The sequence below is a fragment of the Chironomus tepperi genome, unplaced genomic scaffold, assembly GCF_022539635.2.
Source record: "Chironomus tepperi strain 1889 unplaced genomic scaffold, CSIRO-AGI_Ctep_v1 contig_100, whole genome shotgun sequence".
NCBI classification, from domain to species: domain Eukaryota; kingdom Metazoa; phylum Arthropoda; class Insecta; order Diptera; family Chironomidae; genus Chironomus; species Chironomus tepperi.
Window position 1 is genome coordinate 1,178,580 of NW_027226222.1, and position 21,550 is coordinate 1,200,129.

At 32.3% G+C, this 21,550-nt stretch overlaps 3 protein-coding genes across 8 annotated transcripts in view; all 3 read left to right on the forward strand.

Annotated features, from left to right (window-relative positions):
* The window catches only part of osa (trithorax group protein osa), a 33,186-nt gene extending 21,353 nt beyond the window's left edge, over positions 1-11,833 (forward strand). For 3 of the 5 annotated variants that reach the window (XM_070636102.1, XM_070636105.1, XM_070636107.1), the window contains 11 exons: positions 693-900; positions 2,471-3,475; positions 3,553-3,785; positions 3,845-4,042; positions 4,127-4,529; positions 4,962-5,081; positions 5,454-5,592; positions 5,651-6,008; positions 6,364-6,457; positions 6,530-6,675; positions 6,736-11,833. In XM_070636102.1, the coding sequence (XP_070492203.1) occupies positions 693-900; positions 2,471-3,475; positions 3,553-3,785; positions 3,845-4,042; positions 4,127-4,529; positions 4,962-5,081; positions 5,454-5,592; positions 5,651-6,008; positions 6,364-6,457; positions 6,530-6,675; positions 6,736-9,516 (5,685 nt within the window). In that variant the 3' untranslated portion in view covers positions 9,517-11,833. The remainder of the gene's footprint in view (positions 1-692; positions 901-2,470; positions 3,476-3,552; positions 3,786-3,844; positions 4,043-4,126; positions 4,530-4,961; positions 5,082-5,453; positions 5,593-5,650; positions 6,009-6,363; positions 6,458-6,529; positions 6,676-6,735) is intronic. The other 2 variants (XM_070636104.1, XM_070636106.1) reach the window with 2 other exon arrangements.
* Positions 11,834-13,067: 1,234 nt separating this feature from the next.
* Positions 13,068-17,949, forward strand: LOC139087273 (dihydropyrimidinase-like). 2 transcript variants are annotated; one of them, XM_070636044.1, is made up of 7 exons: positions 13,068-13,180; positions 15,028-15,173; positions 15,712-16,115; positions 16,207-16,722; positions 16,781-17,457; positions 17,523-17,573; positions 17,639-17,949. In XM_070636044.1, exons 2-7 carry the CDS (start codon positions 15,126-15,128, stop codon positions 17,662-17,664), a joined length of 1,722 nt encoding a protein of 573 aa, XP_070492145.1. In that variant the 5' UTR covers positions 13,068-13,180; positions 15,028-15,125; the 3' UTR covers positions 17,665-17,949. The 2 variants fall into 2 exon arrangements, with proteins under 2 accessions (XP_070492145.1, XP_070492144.1); XM_070636043.1 differs by having other exon boundaries at positions 13,078-13,211.
* A 116-nt stretch (positions 17,950-18,065) lies between these two features.
* On the forward strand, positions 18,066-21,283 carry LOC139087250 (heterogeneous nuclear ribonucleoprotein 27C-like). Its single transcript, XM_070636007.1, has 5 exons — positions 18,066-18,206; positions 18,431-18,545; positions 18,610-18,696; positions 18,757-18,952; positions 19,107-21,283. The coding sequence occupies exons 1-5, from the start codon at positions 18,161-18,163 to the stop codon at positions 19,812-19,814; spliced, it is 1,152 nt and encodes a 383-aa protein (XP_070492108.1). The 5' UTR covers positions 18,066-18,160; the 3' UTR covers positions 19,815-21,283.
* The last annotated feature ends 267 nt before the right edge of the window (positions 21,284-21,550 follow it).

Below are 21,550 nucleotides of genomic sequence, written 5' to 3' on the forward strand. Positions count from 1 at the left end.
TACACGTTCATTATTATTATTTCTCACTCGCAAACGTCGCTCTCATTTTTTTTTTGTTATTCCCTAACTCATGTTACGATAATTTTAAGCGCGCAGAATATCATAAAATATTATTGATAAAGTTTTTTTCTGTTCTTCATTCCCCTTCTATCTCTCCTCGAGTCTTTTTTTATTGTTTACACATTAGGATGAGATATGAATTTATTTTAATTAATTCTCAAGAATATACCTTAATTTATTTACACAAAAAACTTTGATATTCCTTTACGTCACATCATATTATGAATGTTATTTAATGCTGTCAGAGTAATAACTTTGATATATTATATTACAATTAAAATTGAGGAGAAAGCATATGTGCAATAAAACATGTCTTAATGCCTTTCTTTCTGAATCACGTGTTGTTGTTATTTACTTCTTTTATGCACTTCACCCATCTGAAATGCAACCACTTGTTGAAAACTGGTATTCGCTTCAATAAATGTGCATTTTTTAAACAAAAGAAATCATTTTATTTGTAGAATATATCTTACGGTAGCGAATTGAATGAATGAATAAATGAATGAATGAATGAGTAATGGCATTCTATTAATTGAGCAATTATCATCACACAAATTTTCGATACTGATTATTCAATTTTCAATTTCTCTCTTCTTCTTCTCATTCCTATTTAAAAATTTAAATAACAACAGCAAGAAGCAGCTGCCGCGGCTCAGAATAGTTCCAATGAAAACACTTCCAATCTAGCGGTGTCGAGTCAACCAACACAGCCTCTACCAACAAACAATGCGTCGCAGCCTGGAGGACCAACGATGCCAACACAACAACAACAACCAATGAGGCCAATTTCATCTCCAAATAGCTCATCATCTGGTTCTCGATCGATGTCTCCAGCAGTGGGTAAGTACAATGAGAAATATAACATAAATTCATTCCCATTCCTTTTATATTCTTATGCTTGTGTAATGTAATTCAAGTACTTTAATAGACATTCTCTTCGTATTTTTTTTCTTGGATAGTCTTCAATTTGTCTAATATTAAAAACGTGAAAGGGGTTTCTTCCGTCCTCATACCATACCCATAGACACAAAAAATACATTTTTCTTGCATCTTTTTTTTTTCTTCCTTTTTTTTTCGTCTTTTATATAAATGGAATTGTGTGGTATGAGGTGTAAAATGTGCGTAATCATAAAAATGTCTAGCAAATGTCTAGTTAAAGATTCTCCCAATATCAACCGCAATCTTTTGTTTTATTTTATTTTGTTGTATGTATTTTTTTCAAGTCATAATCAAATTAACGTCACATGTACCGGCATATTCATTTTGATATATATGTGAAGTTTAAAAACAATAATTTTGCTTATGTACAATTAAGTATGCATACATTATTATTATTGCTTATATGAGGTAGACGTACATTTGTACACACGAAACAGTGAGAGAGAAAGAATGAAAAAGGGAAATAAGTGATTAAAATGCTGATTGAGACTTGTTAAAAGAAAGATCGTTTTTCAGAAGCAACAACAAAATATGAGAAAAAAAAATCATGTAATATATAATATATACATGGATGAACAGCGATGAAAGAAAATTGCCTCGACATTGACCCAAATTTTTTTTAAAATAAAAATCGCTTTATATTCATCATTATGCCTATATACATATTATATTCACTTGCTATATACATATAGTGTATAAGAATGTAAATTCTCACAAAATTTATTATATACATGTACACCCGTATGTACATGACTCTAAAAAAATTGAAATATAAAAGAGAAGATATGGGAAAAAAGGCAACATACTGTGAAAACATCTAAGCAAGAGTTGAATAAACCTTTTCAACTGTATGTACATGCATGAATCTTTTTTCTATGTATATAATGTACACTTGTGATTTTTGCTATGAAAAATGTCATGTAGGAAACACTTGGTTTATGTATTCATCAATTTATCTTCATATTTTGTAAACAATTTTCATGCGGCTTCCACCAACCTAACAAAAATATTCAATTTCACGCAATTTAATTCACTTTTTTTTCTGTTCCTCTTGTCATTCCTCTCTCGCGCTATGTCTATTGATAAACAAACGAACAAAAAACCTAAATGATTTATTTATATGATTCTTTTTTGTCGACCGACCGACGATATGAAACATACGTAAAAAAAAATAATGAATGGTATGTTTACAACTTTCAATAAAATTGCTATGACGTAATAATGTGGAATCTCCCCTCTAATCAAAAATGCTCGTTAAAGTGCTTGGCTATATACAGTACAATGTGAAGTATATAAAAGAAAAAAAAAATATACAACACAATAAATTTTATTTTCTTTTTGATATAGAAATGCTCATTATTTTATATTTTTCTTTCTTTTTTTCATTGTTCTCATGTCCTTCTTCTTCTTCTACATCGACAACAATTACATTTATTTTATTCTTCGTAAATTCAATCGTTATGTCATTTAGGACAACAAAATCCACAAATGCCTCCAAGACCGTCGAGCAGTCATTCGCAAGGAATGCCAATGCCTAATCAACAGCCAGGGAATCAACAAAATATGAACATTCCTAATTCAGTAAATCCACAAATGGAAGGAATGCCTGGCTCTGTGCCGCCAATGCAACAAAGTGGATATCCTGGACAAAGTCCTGGACAACCTCAACATATGCAACAACATGGACAGTATAAACTTGGTCCATATCCCCCACAGTCATCACAGTATTCACAAGGAAATTACTCTCCAAGAGCACAATATCCGCCCTATGGAAATCAACATCATCCACAGCCACCAAATAGTCCGAGTCAGTATAGGCCTATACAAAATCATGTGAATCCTGCAAGTCATCCACAGTATCCACCACATGGACCATATCATCAAGTATGGCCACCGCCACCACAAAATAGTAATAATCCTGGTGCAATGACTAATCATATTCAAGGAAAGAATATTGGACCCCCACCACCACAATCTCCTCAACAACAACAACAACAACAAGGTCAACAGCCACCAATTCAACAAGGTCAACAACCACCAACAATTCAACAGCAGCAGCAGCAGCAACAACCACAACAACAACAACAGCCTGGCAGTTCTCCTCGTCAATTAAACTATCTTAAACAACACTTGCAACATAAAGGAGGTTATCAAGGCACAACACCACCTCCACAAGGATATAATGGACCAGGAATTCATCCTATGGGTCCACCATCAGGACATCATATGGGACCGCCAACAGGAATTTCAACAATGGGTCCACCAGCTACAACTGGAACGCCACCAAGTCATATGGCAGAAGGTTTGGGTTTGCCACCGAATATTCATCATCCTGAAAGTATTCCTGTACCACAAGACAATGGAATACCCCCACAAGCATCACATCCAGCAGCAACATCAATAATAACGACTGGACCAGATGGTACAGCATTAGATGAAGCAAGTCAACAAAGTACTTTATCAAATACTTCAATTGGTGAGCTACATAACATACAATTTTCATCTCTTTACTTATAATAAATTTAATATTTGTAAAATGTATTATTTTCACAGCATCAGATAGAGATGATCCAATTCCTAAATCTCGTAAGACAAATGAAATGATGTATAGTCATGCAATGACTCCGAATCAAGCGAATGTTTCGCCAGGCACAAATATGCCACATAATGAAGACTTTGAAATGGGATCTCCACCATGGCCTAGGACGCCAGCTAGTCCGGTGTTTAATAGTCATGCACCACCACCAGTATCAGGACCTGATTCATTTAGGACGTCTAAAGTAACTGTAAGATCTAACTGTTTATTGTATGAATGTAATCTAATTATTTTTATTTCCCGATATAGAAATCTGATAGTTTAGCAAAACTGTATGAAATGGACGACAATCCAGAAAGGCGAGGCTTTTTGGATAGACTATTAGGATATATGGATGAGATTAGAAAACCAGTGACTGCATGTCCAACAATTTCAAAACAACCACTAGATTTATATCGGCTGTATTTATATGTTAAGGAACGAGGCGGTTTTATGGAGGTTTGTAAGGTAATTTTTATCGAACGAACATATTTGACTAAAAGACATTTTCCCTCAACGCATACCGTCCCCTTCCTATTATGAATATTTTAGGTTACCAAAAGTAAGACATGGAAAGATGTTGCTGGTCTACTAGGAATTGGTGCGAGCAGCAGTGCAGCATATACGCTAAGGAAACATTACATTAAAAGTATTCTGCCCTTTGAATGCCAATTTGATAGAGGTGGCATCGATCCGGGTCCGATAATTCAATCAGTAGAAGTAGGATCAAAGAAAAAGACACAAAAAGCAGCATCAGTTCCATCACCGGGCTCGAGCAACTCACAAGACTCATTTCCAGCGCCTCCAATTTCAAGTGGCAGCAGTATGGATGGATATGGTGGCTACCCACAAGGTCCACCAGCACAATATCCTCAAACTCCTACAGTACAACAAGATTATGGTCAAGGAATACTACCAAGACCTCCATCTCGAACAAACTCTCAACCTCCACCTGGTAAATATAACATTTCCTCATTACTTACTGCTAATTTTTACTTTGCTAACATGAAATGTCATATGCTTACATAAAAATTATATATTCTTTCACTTAGTTCTGTAAATATATTCTATTCATACCTTCTACATATTATTTTAATGAAATGCATCTTTCATACCATAAGAGTAATAGCTAACATACTTTTTATTAAATCAAATACAACATACTATTGACTAAAACCGGGTAGATTTTATTTTTGCTTTTGTTGCATAACATTTACTTCTTTTTTATTTCACCATAAAAAAAAACTTTCCAAACCCACAATTTTTTAATTTCCATAATGCTCTGCATCCTTTACCTAACATGCATCATCAAAATCCAAAAAAAAAAATTAAACAATATGAGAAAGTTCTTGTATCATAAACCAAAATTTTGTATATCAATCATTAGGTAATGCACCATCCACTAACGATAATATCAGTGTGAGTAATCCTTTCGAAGATCCCGTAGCATCACGTCCTCCATATCAACAGCAACAACACACAGGTGCACAGTATCCTCGACCTCAAGGTATATTTTTACTAGCCCTAGAACTTTTACTTAGTTTCACTTTTTTTTTTACTTCTTACTCTCACACCTTATAAATTCTATTTCTGTACATGTAATCAATTATTTCACACATGAAAGGCTTCTTTGGACATAATTATTATGATTTTTTTGTAAATGTCACATAATGCAAATACATGAAACACGAACACATACACATTTATTTATAAATATATGTCATTGTCTCATCAATTTTATATTTTTAATCACCATGTCTGTGTATCACTTTAGAATATAATTTTATGAATATTTCAAGAATAAGCAAAATGATATGAATATAATCTTAGCACTTATTAGCACTTATTAATGATATTTCATCTTTTTATCTATTTTTAGGACCATACCAAGGTCAATATCAACCTCCATTTGCTGGTCCTGAACAACCATATGGACCACATACTGGACAATTTCCACCAACACAAAATCAATATTCAAACAGTCGTCAAATGTATCCACCTTATGGCCCTGAAGACTCGTAAGTCTAACTATTCATTTTATTCAAATTATCATTCTAATTTTTACTTCTATTACAGTAATTTTAGAGGCACAGCACCACCACAAAATGATTCTTATCGAGGCTATACTAATTATCCTCCGCCTCCTGGACAAGCACCACAAACGCAACAGGGTCCAAGACTACCATATGGTCCACAACAAGCTCAGCAGACACAACAGCCGACTCCACAGTCACAACCAACTGTTTCAACTCCACAAATATCTGCACCATCATCAGCTCCCCCATCTGTTAGTTCTGGCACACAGCCACCGCCAACCAGTATAAGTAGTAATGCACCATCGAATCAAAATCAATCACCAAACGTTCCGCCAGCAAATCCAAATTATCCGGCTGGACCACCAAATAATCAAGAATTTTATAGTCGACCAGATCAGGTAAAAATCAATTACTCATAATTTATTATTGTTTTTACATAACATACAAATTGATATGTGTATTTAAATTTTACAAATCAGCAAACGATTGTTGATCTAAATTCTGAACTAGCACGTCAATTAACTGGATCGAAGAGACACCAAAATCAATTGAGTGTATGTTACATATTTAAAGAATTGGAACTTTTGTGTGAATTCTTTGGTTTGAGGGTGTGTTTAGGAGGATAATTTCATTGAACTTTTTGGTTTTGGTCGTGCTTCTTCGAGTCTTTTTTCTCTTCTTACTTCCTATATTATTGCTCATGTTGATTGCTAAATATCTAATAATAAACATTATTTTTCTCTATAAAATTAGAATGCTCCACCAAGACGGCATCCTGATTTCACGAAAGATCCAAGTCAACAACCGTATTCACCTTATAGCGGTCAAAGACCACCACAAATGTATGGTAAGTAAAAGGAACTTATTAAGAAGCTTTATGTTTGGATTGTGAAAATAACATCACTTATTGTAATTTTAGGAGGATGGCCACCAAATAATAGTGGTTCTCAGTACAGACAATATCCACCACAGGGGCCTCAACAATGGTCAAATCAAGGTCCCAGGCCTCAACCACCTAATCAATGGGAACAACCTCGTTATCCAGTAAACCAACAATATGGACCGGTAAATTATCTCGAAATATTCCTCAAATTTACCATTTAATATAACTAACTTAATTTTCAGAATCAACCATGGCAAGGAGCTCCAATGAGACCACCACAACGTGGTGGAAAACCATTTCCAATGGCACCACCACAGTCTGGACCTCAACCAATAAATAAAATGCCAAATCAATATGGACCTCCCCATATGCAGCAATCGCATCATTCACATCAAGGACATCCAATGCAAGGAGGACCACAAGGACCACCACAAATACAACAAGGTCCACAAATTAAACGCGATATTGTCTTTCCACCAGACACAGTTGAAGCAACACAGCCACTTCTGTATCGTAGAAAACGAATGACAAGGCATGATGTGAGTCCAGTTGATCCATGGAGGATATTTATGTCCCTAAGATCTGGTCTCTTAGCTGAAAGCACATGGGCTTTAGATGTACTAAATGTCTTACTATTTGACGATTCAACAGTCGTCTATTTCGGATTGACTCATTTACCAGGATTACTAAATCTCTTATTGGAGCATTTTCAAAAGAGTTTATCAGATATGTTTGAAACAAAAGTATCAATAGCATCGAAAACAAATGTTCCAGCTATAAAGGATTTAAGTGAAAGTAATAATGATGTTGATGATGATAATGATGAGTGTAACAAAAATGGTGGTGATAATAAATTAAGTAGCAATTTAGTTAGTAATAGTGATACTGGTGATACTAGGTGTATTAAGAAACTAATTCAAATGCCAGCGAATCGTGAAGAACAAGACTCTTCAGTTGATTTGGGTTCAGTTACCGATATACCAAATCCAAATGAACACATTGTGGTATTAAAATCCTATAATTATACTTTACAATCAAGAAAAGGTGTTTCGGTTAAACTTCAAGATTCTTGCAATGATATTTTCATAACGGACAGTCAACGAACGTGGGATAAATTATCAAATCGTGACTCCCTTCTCAAATCTACTGTCGGTGATGATCCATTTACTTCTGAAAGAGATCCAATAGAAGTTGACTACATTATGGATTGCTTTAAAGCCGAATTTGCACACATTCCGTTTGCACGCCTCATTAAAAGTTCAAAAAGTGCTGAAACAATAGAAAAATTGAGAAAAGTCACAGAAACGAAACCGAAACGTATGAGACTGTCATCGCAAGAAGAGCGAGAAGTTGAAGAATTGACGAGAAAACTGTATAAAGCACCATCGAAGCAATCCACTGCCAATAATACTGTATTTAAGAAAGAGACAAATTCAGATGCCGATTGCCGTCAAGTTGATATGGAATTGGAGAAAGTTCCAAATGGACCAGTCAACACTGAAAATAGTGTTGAGAACAATAACAGCAAAGAGAATGTTAAAACTGAAAATTCAGAACAAGAAAAAGATACCAAGACTGACTTTGATATAACGAGTACTGTTCGTGATCAGGCTAAATGTCTGAAACGGAGACGAATGAGTGATTATGAAGATGAATGTTATACGCGTGATGAGGCAAGCTTATATTTAATAACTGATAGTCAAGATTCTCTTGCACGACGATGCATTTCACTTTCAACGATTTTAAGAAATCTTACTTTTGTTCCTGGCAACGAAATGGAATTTTCAAGATCAACAACATTCTTGTCAATTTTGGGTAAACTCTTATTAATCAATCATGAACATCCGATTAGAACAAAGAAGCAGAGAAATTATGACAGAGAAGAGGATGCAGACTTTTCTGATTCATGTAGTAGTCTTCAAGGTGAACAAGAATGGTGGTGGGATTTCCTTGTGCAAATTCGTGAAAATATGCTTGTCTCACTCACAAATATATCAGGACATTTAGATTTGTCACTTTATGATGAGCCAATATCAAGACCAATTTTAGATGGATTATTACACTGGGCTGTATGTCCATCAGCACATGGACAAGATCCATTCCCAACTCTTGCCAGTAATTCAACACTCAGCCCGCAAAGATTAGCTTTAGAGTCATTATGTAAACTTTGTGTAACAGACTCAAATGTTGATTTAGTCATTGCAACACCTCCATTTATAAGACTAGAAAAACTCTGTGCTGTACTTACAAAGCACCTTTGTAAAAATGAAGATCAAGTGCTTCGTGAGTTCTCTGTAAATCTATTACACTATTTGGCTGGTGCTGATAGTATTATGTCACGAATAATTGCAAAACAAAGTCCATGTGTTTCATATTTAGTTGCATTTATTGAACAAGCCGAACAAACTGCCCTTGGAGTAGCAAATCAACATGGAATCAATTTCCTTCGAGAAAATCCCGATTCAATGGGAACAAGTTTAGACATGTTAAGGAGAGCAGCTGGAACTTTGCTTCACCTTGCCAAACATCCTGATAATAGACCATTATTTATGCAACAAGAACAAAGATTATTAGGCCTTGTGATGAGTCACATTTTGGATCAACAAGTAGCACTTATAATTTCACGTGTACTTTTTCAAACGTCACGCGGTAGCGGTCCATTGACGACAACGCAACATGGAGATCATCCAAGTGAAGAAACACCTCAAAAAGTACTGCCTGAGAGTCTGAAAAATCCTCAAAATACATCACAAAGTACAAACTTTGAGCAGATTCAAAAGATTCCAGTTGCAACACATAATTCAACTCATCCAAATGTACAATCACAAAATTTCCAACCTTTCATGAAATCTCCACAAACCTTCCCATCAAATCCACCGAAATTGCTGAACAGTAATGATGATGGCATGAAGTCAAAACTTAATACAATTAATAAGCAAATAACGGCAAATGCATCGAATATTGCAACATCAGCTCAGTCATCAACACCAACAATTCCACAAACGGTTACAGCTTCATCTTAGTGCTTACCAATACCTGCAAGCCTTAAACATCCGCAACAAAATTTGGCAAAGACTGGACGACGACGAAGAAAAAAGTAATGAAAATAGTAAATGATTGAGGGTTTTAAGTTTAAAGGATTTGAATAGGCTTTATCTTCACTAATTGATAATTGATGTCCAATTTATGATACATACTAAGTGAAAATATATATCCTTATAAGTACACAGACACACACCTTTTCATATTTAAGAGACAAAATAAAAGGTAATTAAAGAGAAAAAAAAAATCATAATTAACGCTTTTGTAGAAAAGATCTGAGCATAAAAAAAGAAATAATGTTGAGGAAGTAAAAAAAAAAATAAATATAAGATTTACGATAGTTAAGTAGACTTTAAATTTTGTATATTTATATTTAAAAAAATGAAAAAAAAAAATTAATGAACGTGAGTGAAAGAGTTGAAGGATAGAAGAAATGAACAATTATATATATATTGAAGATCTATGACTTAATGAGCGCTGTAAGGGCGTAAGAAATTAAAGGACTCATTAAAAGTCTCCTTACTGATGCAGTTATACTTAAAACAATTCTGCTCGAGGTGAAACGATAATTAAAAATTTTTATATATGAATGAAATGGGACATCTTCATGCGACCTAAATTAAATGTATAAAATTAAAGTTAAAAAAAAAATTAAAAGAATCTCTAATCATACAATGAATATTTTCGAGAAAATTCAAAGCTATAAGGATCCCGAGTAGACAATGAGCATGCTGATTGTCTGTTAGGGGATATGAATTGAATAGAGAATAGCAAATGATTGTAATGGTGGGCAATTATTGGATTCAAAATTCATTCATAAAAAGAAACAATTCGGTGATGTGTGTGATGTTTTTTAATAGGAAAAGAAGTAAGAATAAATTAGAAATTTAAATGAAAAAAAAAAAAACTGTGTATAAATATATAAATTATAAAAAAAAAAAAACAGAACATAGTATAGATCAAGATGGAAAAAGGGATTCTCTAAATAAAAAATTTTCAATTTTTCTCCGATTGGTCCGATAACACATTGAGGAAGAAAAGTTTTTATTTCATATATTTATGATTGATGATGACGTTTACTTAAACAAAAAAAAAAAAATTGCTCGCAAGTGACTGATTCGGTAATAATGAAACATAATATAAATAAAAAAAAATTATATATATACATACATTGATAGTAAATTGACTTGACTAACAACTTGTAACTTTACGTATTTTGATAACGAAGAAAAGAAATGAACAAAAAAAAAATATTAAGTTATCATATTTTCATGACTCGTAGGCAATCCAAGAATAATTAATTTGGGGGACACATGAACATCTATCTATTGATTGATCTACGATAATTGGAAGTATTGATATAAAAAAAAATAAAGACTTTGTGGAAAATTTTTGTGGAAATTTTCTTATTGCTAATGGCGCGATGAATATTAATGATTAAGAAACTGCTAGAAAATACTGAAATGAAAAATATGTATACCTTAGAATGTTTGTTGTTATTATCAGAATTAGCGTAGATTAACTATTAAACGCATCCGTAAAATATGCATATTTTTAATAAAAAGTGAATTATAAAAAAATAGTGGAAAAAAAGATTATTTTCAAGAAAAAAAGAAGAAGATTTCCGACATGTCCTGGATTTGTAAATAGTTATTATAAATATATATCTCCATTACTGGACAGAATGCTGCTAATTTAACAACATTTTTAATTAATAAATTTATCTACAAATGTAATAATATATAAATGAAAATGGAAATGACTCTAACTTAACATTCGATATAAATGAAGAAAATTTTTGTTAATTAATTTATGTAATTTTTTTTTTTGTTTTTAAGAATGATTTTTTTTATCGAAGAAACTGATATCGCTTTCCTTAGAATTCAATGAAACATTTTTCTTTTCTAGCGCAGGAAATAAACTATGACGTCATTTTAGTATAAAATAATTAAATAAAGATGAAGAAAAAATTTAGTTAAATTAGGTTCTTAAACAGAAAATGAAATCGTGTATGATACCACATAAATGCATACATTTATAAAAGATCCTACTATCTACCATCATTAATTGTTTTACAATCAAACTTTTAAATACAGAGAGATGATAAGGATGGAAAAAAAATGTTACAGTAATAGAAATCGAACACATGATGAATTAATTTAAAAAAATGGATTGAATTGAGAAGATTAAAAATGTAAAATAACTTTTAAAGTGTCGATAAAAATCTAAATAAATTGAAAAATGTAATTAATTGAAACAAATTCATTGAAAAATATACTAAAAATATGAAAAAAATAATTATGTGACATGTTTTATTCATTACTTCTTTCCATAGAAACTGTTTACTTCTTTTTTCAGCATATGGTGGGCTCTCCTGCTCTTTCTCTTTTCTGTTGCATTTATTTTCATACGAAAATGTTTGTTGGTCATTCACTTTGGATATGTTATCCAATTTTCTAATAACCTACGCATGTTTGGACATTGTCAAATGAACCGAAAATAGACATTTGTTATGTAAATCAGTGTTTCTAAAACTCTTTTGGCTTGCGACACAATAACCAATTTTTTCTCAATTTAGAAGTGTGCCTAAATCGAAAAAAGTTTGTTTTGCCCTTGATATCAGCTGAGGAAGTAGGTAAGTAGTGGTTGACCATCAATTTGATTCTTTACAATATGATTTTCTGATTTCAGACCTAAGAACATTTGGATGAACTTAACGTTGATGAGTGGACTTGTAACCAGTTAAAGACTAGACCCATGAAGATTGACTTAGAGACGACAGTTGACAAATTTGGAACGTTCCATATAACCATTGTCGTGTAAATTTTGACAAGTCAATTATCTAATGTTGTGAGCATTGTACGAATCCTTATTGTATCAAAAACAATCTATTTAATGGTTGATTGATCGGTACCTGATGGGAATCGAACCAATGTACTCACAAAAGAATTATATAGATATTCGGTCTGTTGTTTAGCTAGTCAGTCAGATTTACCTATGTATACCTCGATACTCCAGATTTTATACATATACAGTACTTTCTTCATCAAAAACATCTTTAAAGCATCAAAAACCCAAACAACATGATAATTTACAGCAACATGTTTCGGTACGTAGTTTGAGAATCACTGCTTAAAATATCAATTTACAAATGATTGCTTTCTATCAATGAATTTTAAGCAGTTATGATTTATATGCAAAATTAGTCTTATCTCGAACATGAATTTGGAAGCTGAGCTGGTGAGCAAAAATGTAATCGGAATTATATCCAATAAAATTCTATGAATGCTTTAAAAATTTAAAAAACCCGTTAAAAACCAATCAAAAATCTGCAAATATTTTACGATTGCCGTAAATTAAATTTACACATAACTCTTTCAACAATAGGCCTCCACACAGCATGCTCATTTTATGCTGCGTTCGCTACTCATTTCTATGTTTTACTTCACTCATTGCTCATTAATCTCTTTCCGCTAGTTCTTTTTTGCGGCATGTATATATACAAACTTTTTTTGTTGAATTAGTTTGTGAGCGTCACTCCAAGCCATTGGATCATATTTTGAAAATTTTCTTACATTTTTTTATTTTTGTTTTTTGCTATTTGTTCGTGGAAAGTACGTGAGGTGCACAAATATAAAAAATAAAGTTGGTAGTGAATATCTATTTACACCTTTCGGTAAATTTAAATAGCATGATGTTGTGGCTGCCACATAATATGTACATAATAATGTCTCAATGACCCACAAAATTTAACAACATTTTGTTTGTTGTTTAGTGATTGTAAAAAAAATTGAACAAATATTTATGTTGTTAACAGTTTCAATTATGCTAGTTTTGGGTGGATATACAAATAGACAGTGACGCAAATTTGTTTCTAGAATGAAAATTTCTATCATAGTCAGTGATTATAAACCGTAAATTGTTTTATATTAATTCATATAGTTCGCAACGGTTCGATTCATTCGCCCAACAGGTGTATAAGAAAGAGAGAAATCCATTCTAAAGAAAAAATAGAATTTATAGTCTGTGCGATACCGCAAAATTTCTTTATTACATTATACATAGTTTTTTAAAAATGAACGATATTAAAAGAAAAATTCAATTACAATCAAAAAGAGTTAATTGGCATGCCATAAAGTTATATATTCTGTACGTTTTAATACATACGTCGCTCAATAAAGCGTTAAAATTCTTCGTTCTACTATAAATAGATTAAGAATGAAACAAGACAGAAAAAAAATTATGTGTGAGATATTATTCACATGAACGTGCAATAGCATAAGATGCATTATCGTTTTCATCCGCTTTCATCATTTTGGGCATTGACAATATCCTTTTATTCGTTAGAGATCAACATTCTTAATGTCTGATAATTTTGAAAAATTTGGTTTTAATCATAGTAGGTTGTGATTTTCTTATTAAAAGTTTAAATGCGATTTAATTATTCAAAAGATAAACTTATTGACATTTGAGGAATAAGTGCATCGCAAAACCAAGATATATAAATTACTGTTATTGTGTTTGGGTGTAGTTTAATTTAAACTAAAATCCTCACAGATTTATAAATAAATGAGATGTTTATTCTTTGGAGTTTAACAATAGACTGAACTTTTGCAAAAAAAGGGACATTCAACTAAATCAATTAATATTATTCAAATCTCAAATGAACGTTATACCAAAGATGTTCTCTATCAAAGGACATTTGTTCGCAATCGTACGAAGTTTTGTACAATATAACTAATTACCTTAAATAGGAAATCCATTTAAAAACTTTTGAAACAATTATGGAAATGCTTTTTTAACTTTTAAGTACCAATACAGCAACGGACCTTAAATTAATCTAAACACTTAATCCAATCAATTTTCTCTTACTTGAAATGTAAAATAATCACATCCAATTAATTTCCAAAATCTTTCGTCGAAACCCATTTGAGAATTTTCATTTTACGGGAGAGCAAGACAACGACCTTTGCATGGATTAAAAACGATATCAGTAGATGTGCAGCAGCAGTAATAATCATAATAGAATATAGCATAAAAGGGAAAAGAGGGTTATCAATTTATAATTTTTGGGAAAGAAACTTGCACTTTTTAAGAATAATTCATATCATCACAGCAGCACAAAAAAGTTGTATGATCTATACATTTCAGCAACGAACATGTGCTTCACTTCAATTCGGTTCTAAAAAGGGGGAATTTGTTTTTGTTTTTATTCAATTTTTCCTACTGCATTTATTTGCGCAGAATCGTGCCGGAGTGAGTCAAGTGAGGAACGCATAAATTCATGTATATGTTGAATGTACAGACGCTGAGAGAGAATTGAGAATATTCTGATTCATTTTTAGTTCAAACACGAGTCCTTTTGGTCGCAAATCTTTTTCACATTCTCAATTTTTAATTTTTTTCTTTGGGGAAGTGGATTTTAAATAAAAAAGCTAGGCTGCAATAAAATTAACTGGAATTTTATTTCGCTTTTATAACTGTCGCGACAGAGCATTAAGCAGTCTAATTGGATAATTTTGCTGATCTTGAAAAGAACTATTGCGATAAGTTTAAGCAATTGAGGAAAGCAGATTGAAGCTTGAAAAACATGGCAGACGTACCGAAGCCAGTCAAGAAGATACCAATTCATGTACAAGTAAGTCACATTTCTATATCAATTATTAAAATTTTTTTGAGTACAGGAAGTAAGACTTTTTTCCGGGTTGATCGATAAATTTTTTCCTCCAACAACAACAACAATTTGCTAGCCTATTCGGAAAAAGGGTGTTATCACAATTGATGCATTGCGTTGTGCGTGCAATAAAAAAAGATATCATATAGCACGACATACTATCACAAACTTCATAATCATGCGTAACTTACTGTAGTAAAAAATATGAAAAATTTTCATGACAAATTGCAATTTATTAAGCCACAATTGCCGACATTCATGATAAAAAAAAAGGAAGTTTTGTTCTATTTTTACACGTCTATCGATTTTTCAAGCACTTCCAAAAAAAAAATCCAAAAGCAAAAAAGTAGTAAAAAGTCTACTCTTCTTACAAACTTTTTATGCCTCTTTTTTCAACAATCGCTTCCCGTGTATGAATATTTATGGCAATTGAATTCATTAGCATGCACAAACTTTATAATTCTATCCATTATGTTCTTTTCATCCATTCATATAAATACAGAGCTCACAAAATAGACTTTACATAAAGCGAGCTAGAGTCGTAAATCACGATTCAATTCTAACAAATGTTGACATCTACGTCGAAGATGGAACCATTAAGTTTATTGGAAGTCCTGGTGAAATTGCAGTACCTGGCGGAGTTCGTGTTATTGATGTTGCTGGAAAATATGTAATGCCAGGTGGTATTGATGCCAATACTCAATTTGAAGGTGAATCCAATGGATATACGTCAGTTGATACATTCTACAAGGGAACTAAAGCTTGCGTTGCTGGCGGAACAACTTGCTGCATTGATTTGATTGTTGCAAAAGAGGGAGAATCTTTGATAGATGCATGCAATGCATGGCGTACCAAAGCGGATGGGAAAGTCGTTGCTGATTATGCACTTCGATGTGCAATTACAAGGTTAATGAATAATTCCATAAGATCTTAGCACCTTACAACCTCAAGAAAATTTTCAAATTATCTTTTTGTTTTCTTCATTTTTTTCGTATAGCTGGAATAAATCCGTTAGCAATGAAATGAAGACGCTGTGTGATGAGTTTGGAATAAACACATTCTGTATCGACATGACGAGCACTAATTTAAATGATTCGGATTTGTATGAAATTTTCGAACGTTGCAAAGAGCTTGGAGCATTATGTCAAGTTCATGCTGAAAATGGTGCAATAATTGAGAAAAATGTTGAAAAACTCGTTGGAAAAGGTCATACTGGGTCAGATGCTCACGATTTATCTCGAAATTCTGAGGTTGAATCGGAAGCTGTAAATCGAGCATGTGTCATTGCAAATCAGGTTGATGCACCGATTTATATTACCAAAGTATCTTCCAAGCAAGCAGCTGATCAAATTTCACTTGCCAAACGCCGCGGTGCACGAGTTTATGCTGAAATTCTTGCAGCATCGATTGGATGTAAAGCACCTGTATCACCGTCAGTGTTTACATTGACATCACCCCCATTGAGATTGAAAGATGCTGAAAATGCCAAACTCTTATTGAAACATTTGGCATTGTAAGTTCAATTTAGACATAATACATTTTATAAATTGCTTAATCATGTTTAATTTTAGGGATGACTTACAAGTCGTGTCATCTGGAAATTGCACGTTTAATACAGCTCAAAAAGAGGAGAACAAAAATGACTTTACAAAAGTTCCACATGGTGTCAACGGATGTGAAGATCGTATGAAGATTGTATGGGAAAAATGTGTCGCTGCCAATTTAATTGATTTGCAGAAATTTGTTGCAATAACTTCCACAAATGCAGCCAAAGTTTTTAATTTGTATCCGAAAAAAGGAACAATTGCTGTCGGTTCTGATGCTGACATTTTAATTTGGAATCATCAAGTGAATCAAACGATATCAGCTAAAGATCATGTCCAGGGTAATGATTATAATATCTTTGAGGGTACAAAAGTGACAGGAGCACCAGAATTTGTCATAGTTAAGGGAAAAGTTTGCTTTGAAGACAATAATGCTCGTGTTGCTGAAGGATATGGAAGTTTTATAGAGCTTCCAACTCATTGCCCAAAATTATTTGGAACCAAAAACGGTGATGATTTCGCCGAACATTTTGATGAATGTGTTCAACTTGACCAATCTCAAGTAGACTTTGAGGACATGGATTATATTCCAGAAAAAGCTGAATCAGTTATCAGTACATCAACTCAGGTTACCCATACTGCCCGTGCTCCAAGACCTGAAGGTCAAAGGGACTTGCAATCATCATCATTTTCTATTTCCAAAGGTATGGAGCTTACATAAATTGTTGTCATGCCTGTGAATTCTAAAATTTATTTATTTATCTTACAGAAATTAATAGTGAACCGGCAAAGAGTTCCATTAGAGTTCGTAATCCTCCAGGTAACTAAAGTTTAAACTACTTTAATACAGTTAAATTAATTGAGCAAATAATTTTGTCATTTTAGGAGGAAAGTCGAGCGTTTTATGGTAAATCCAGTAAAATCATCACATATTTAATCATCAAACCAACATTATAATAGAAGTAATGAAGGAATCCTATCAAATATTGAAGATTCGAGAATATTCAGTGTTTCGCTTTAATTAGAATGGAATTTTTTTTATATTGAGCATGCAGTTGCATTTGGACCGAAAATGAGAGAAAGTTTTCTAAATTTCTTAATGATTGGATTAGATAAAAATTTAAAGAAAAATAATTAATTATATTTATGAATGAATAATCGCTAATGGAGTAATAAATGCTTAAACTTTAACTAAATTTGTTTTGTTTTGAATTTTATTTAACGGTCGAAAAAAATTTGAATTTAAAAGTTTCGTGCTTTATATTCGGTGAGAAACTTTGCTGAATAAGGGAAAGTTACTAAGTTAGTTTTCTCGGATGAGAAAAAAACATATTATTTTTAAACATTATTAAAAATTAATAGTTTAAGCTAAATTTAAGTGATCTTAATTAAGATTATATTGATAAAATGATTTCTCAAAAAGATAACGAAGAAGGGAAATTGTTTGTAGGCGGTAAGTGCAATGATTTTATTGAATTTTTTGATTTTTTTTCCGAGCGCTTCACTTTATTGTGTGTGGCGTTTGCTGAATAACATAAAAAAAGAAAGAAAAATTTAACCCATAAAACTCGGATATTCCAAACAAAAGAAAAAGAATTTTTGTTTGTTTTGAACAGCACATTGACGATATCAACAATTTGATAAACAAAATTTTCAAATTATGTATCCTTTTTTTAGGTCTGAGCTGGGATACTCAAGCGGATAGCCTACAACGTTATTTCAGCCGCTATGGAGAAGTTATTGACTGTGTAGTGATGAAAAATAATGAAACGGGCAGATCAAGGGGATTCGGGTAAGATAATATTTACATTTTCATCTTTTGCTCATTTTCAAATTCATGTACTGTTTATGTTTAGATTTGTGACTTTTGCTGATCCTGAAAATGTCAAACGTGCTCTTGAGAACTGCCCTCATAATTTGGATGGAAGAACTATTGATCCAAAGTGAGTATTATAAAAGATTTAATTCATGTAGCATCAATTATTGTGTTTTTCATTATCTAGACCGTGTAATCCGCGTTCGATGCATAAACCGAAGAGAGCAAATGCTGGATATCCAAAAGTGTTTCTTGGCGGTTTACCAGCAAATGTTACCGAAAGCGATTTACGGGCGTTTTTCGTACGTTATGGACAAGTTATGGAAGTGGTCATAATGTATGATCAAGAGAAGAAGAAGAGCCGCGGTTTTGGATTTTTATCTGTAAGTGATTCACTACATTATTCTCCTCTCTCTTATTATTTCTTTACATTTTATTCACTCACTACTCGTTATTTTTACGTCTTACGTCACAACTTGTTTCTTACGATTAATTTTTTGTTATTTTTCTTTTACTTAACTTCCGATATAATGACAGTTTGACTCGGATGCATCTGTAGATAGGGCTTGTGCTGATCACTTTATTAATCTTAATGGTAAGCAGGTTGAAATAAAGAAGGCGGAACCGAGAGATGGATCGACGAATCATATGATGCAAATGGATCCAAATCAATCAATTGGAGCGTCACATTGGGGAGGTCAAATTATTGGTAATGGAGGACCAATGCCTATGGGTCCGATTAGCGTCCCAAATATGGGTAATATGGGAAATACTGGATTTAATTACAATTACGGATCTTCGACTCCATCAAATCCATCGTTTGGCTGGCCAACGCCTCAGCAATGGGGTAATAACAATTATGCAGTTCCTCCGCATCAAGCACAGCAAGGAGCAGCACAAGGAGCATATGGAGCATACGAATATAATGGAGCTATTGGATATAACTCGACGAGCAGCTATGGTGCAAATGGTAATAATTGGAGTTCATGGAATCCAAATATAACAAACATTGCACCGAATACTGGATCTACTTCAGGCGAACATATGTACCGACCACAATCAGGACCGAATATGCATTCAGCACCACCACCAAACGGCGGTGGTAATCTATCAAAACCTGGCTCCGAATATAATGGAGCGGCTGCTTACAATGGCGCCTATACGAATTATTATAGTGAGCAACCGTTCAGTAATCAAAATCGACCACGTTCGTACGGAAACAACGAGCAATATCCAGCATTTTAAGAATACGCGCACTTCTTTATTATGTATAATTTTTTTAATGGTAAATTAGTATGCGAAATTTACAAAATGATTCGCAGAAAGCCCCCCCAACTTCATTTCATTTTTATACATATTATTATTATGATTATAATAACTATCTTAACCGATCTGGATCTTTCTTTCCCCTCACCCAGAAAAATTGTAATTTATATATTGGATATAGAAGCAATTTCTATTAATTTTTTTTACTTATTATTTCTTCTAACTTTGAAAAACTTTTCTTTTTCTAAAAAAACTTTTTCATTTTACTTTTCTTAATTTTTCCATCCACATAATCAAATTTAAACGTTAAAATATGAGAGACAAAAACAAAACAACTTAGAACTACTTCTGAGTATATTTTTATAATGACGATTATGATTTACAAGAAAAAAAGTACACAAAATAATGAATCATTAATAGTTTCGATAGTATTTTTAGAAAAAACGTATCATCGAGATTCGATGAGTAAAAATAACAATTCTTATTCTTTTAATTTCGATAATTCCGAATATTGTTGTTGATCTTTTTTTTTTAAATGAAAAAATATGTAAATCGTAAGGTGCGAAAATAGAATTAAAATCTTCGATTCTAATGAAACTAAAAAAAAAATACTAAAAGTTCAATTGCAAATATACACAACCATTGTAACTATCAAAAAAGATGATAAAAATTTATATTTTTAAAATAATTATAGTAATTATGATAATAATAATAATAATTGAGAACAGAACATAAGAAAAGTGGTTTATGGTCTTAGTAATTTTTAAGCTGGGAAATGTGGAAACATGTCTCAAATCTACCTTTTTTCATAAGTTCCCCCCACAAACACACACACAAATACACACACGATCATATTCATAATTTTAATCTCCTGAAAACGTAACTTCCGTATTTCACGTAAAAGTTCATGATCAGTGAGCTTTTTTTATTTTAATTTTAAATATTTTAAACAAATGTTGCTTTTGTCAAGCAATAATTTGATGTAAAAAGTATCTTGTGCAGGCTAACATCAAGCACAAATAATTAAAATGCTTTAAAATTTTTTGGCAAATTTTAACATCAACTAGCCAAAATGGACTTAATTAATAGCACATCTCAGTTGGTAGAGTGCAAAAAAATCCTCTTTTCTAAAAAAAAATGATGAAAAACATACAAAAAAATAAATTTTTTCATTCCATATAAATGCACTTTTACAAGATAAGGATGACGACGATGAAAAAAAAATCGTAAAGAAATTAACAGAAACAAACAGAATGATACAAATTCAACAATCCTTTTTTATACACAAAGTAATAAGTATAAAATAATTTTTTTACAATGAAAGCATGAAGAAAATTGCAAATTTATTTTTTGATGATGAGAAAATATTATGAAATGACTTTTTACGCCTTGCGTTAAAGTTGAAATGGAAAATTTTAATAAAAAAATGATTATGAAAAAAATCAAAAGTCAGTCTTTCATCCATTAAATTTTATGCTCATTCATGGGAAATTTTGGATCGCTCACGCAGTTATTGGTTGTTCTTCTTCTTTCTGTTTACTTGTTTCACAGGCAGGCTTGATAGCAATTTATGATGAGTCATTATTCTCTCGGTACGCAGAATGTGTTTATGTAAAGGAACAAAGATCAACGATCAGAATAATACTTGTTACTCTATGAAAGTTTTCGGCAATTTTTTATTTTTAGGAGCTTTTTAACGGTCCTTATTTGAATTT

Excerpts from the sequence above, each read along its gene's own strand:
- LOC139087273 (XM_070636044.1), top strand. The coding sequence starts at position 15,126 with ATGGCAGACGTACCGAAGCCAGTCAAGAAGATACCAATTCATGTACAA. Across the intron at positions 16,116-16,206 it reads CTTCGATGTGCAATTACAAG|CTGGAATAAATCCGTTAGCA; the intron begins GTTAATGAATAA and ends TTTTTCGTATAG. Across the intron at positions 16,723-16,780 it reads TTATTGAAACATTTGGCATT|GGATGACTTACAAGTCGTGT; the intron begins GTAAGTTCAATT and ends GTTTAATTTTAG.
- LOC139087250 (XM_070636007.1), top strand. The coding sequence starts at position 18,161 with ATGATTTCTCAAAAAGATAACGAAGAAGGGAAATTGTTTGTAGGCG. Across the intron at positions 18,207-18,430 it reads AGGGAAATTGTTTGTAGGCG|GTCTGAGCTGGGATACTCAA; the intron begins GTAAGTGCAATG and ends TCCTTTTTTTAG. Across the intron at positions 18,546-18,609 it reads GGCAGATCAAGGGGATTCGG|ATTTGTGACTTTTGCTGATC; the intron begins GTAAGATAATAT and ends GTTTATGTTTAG.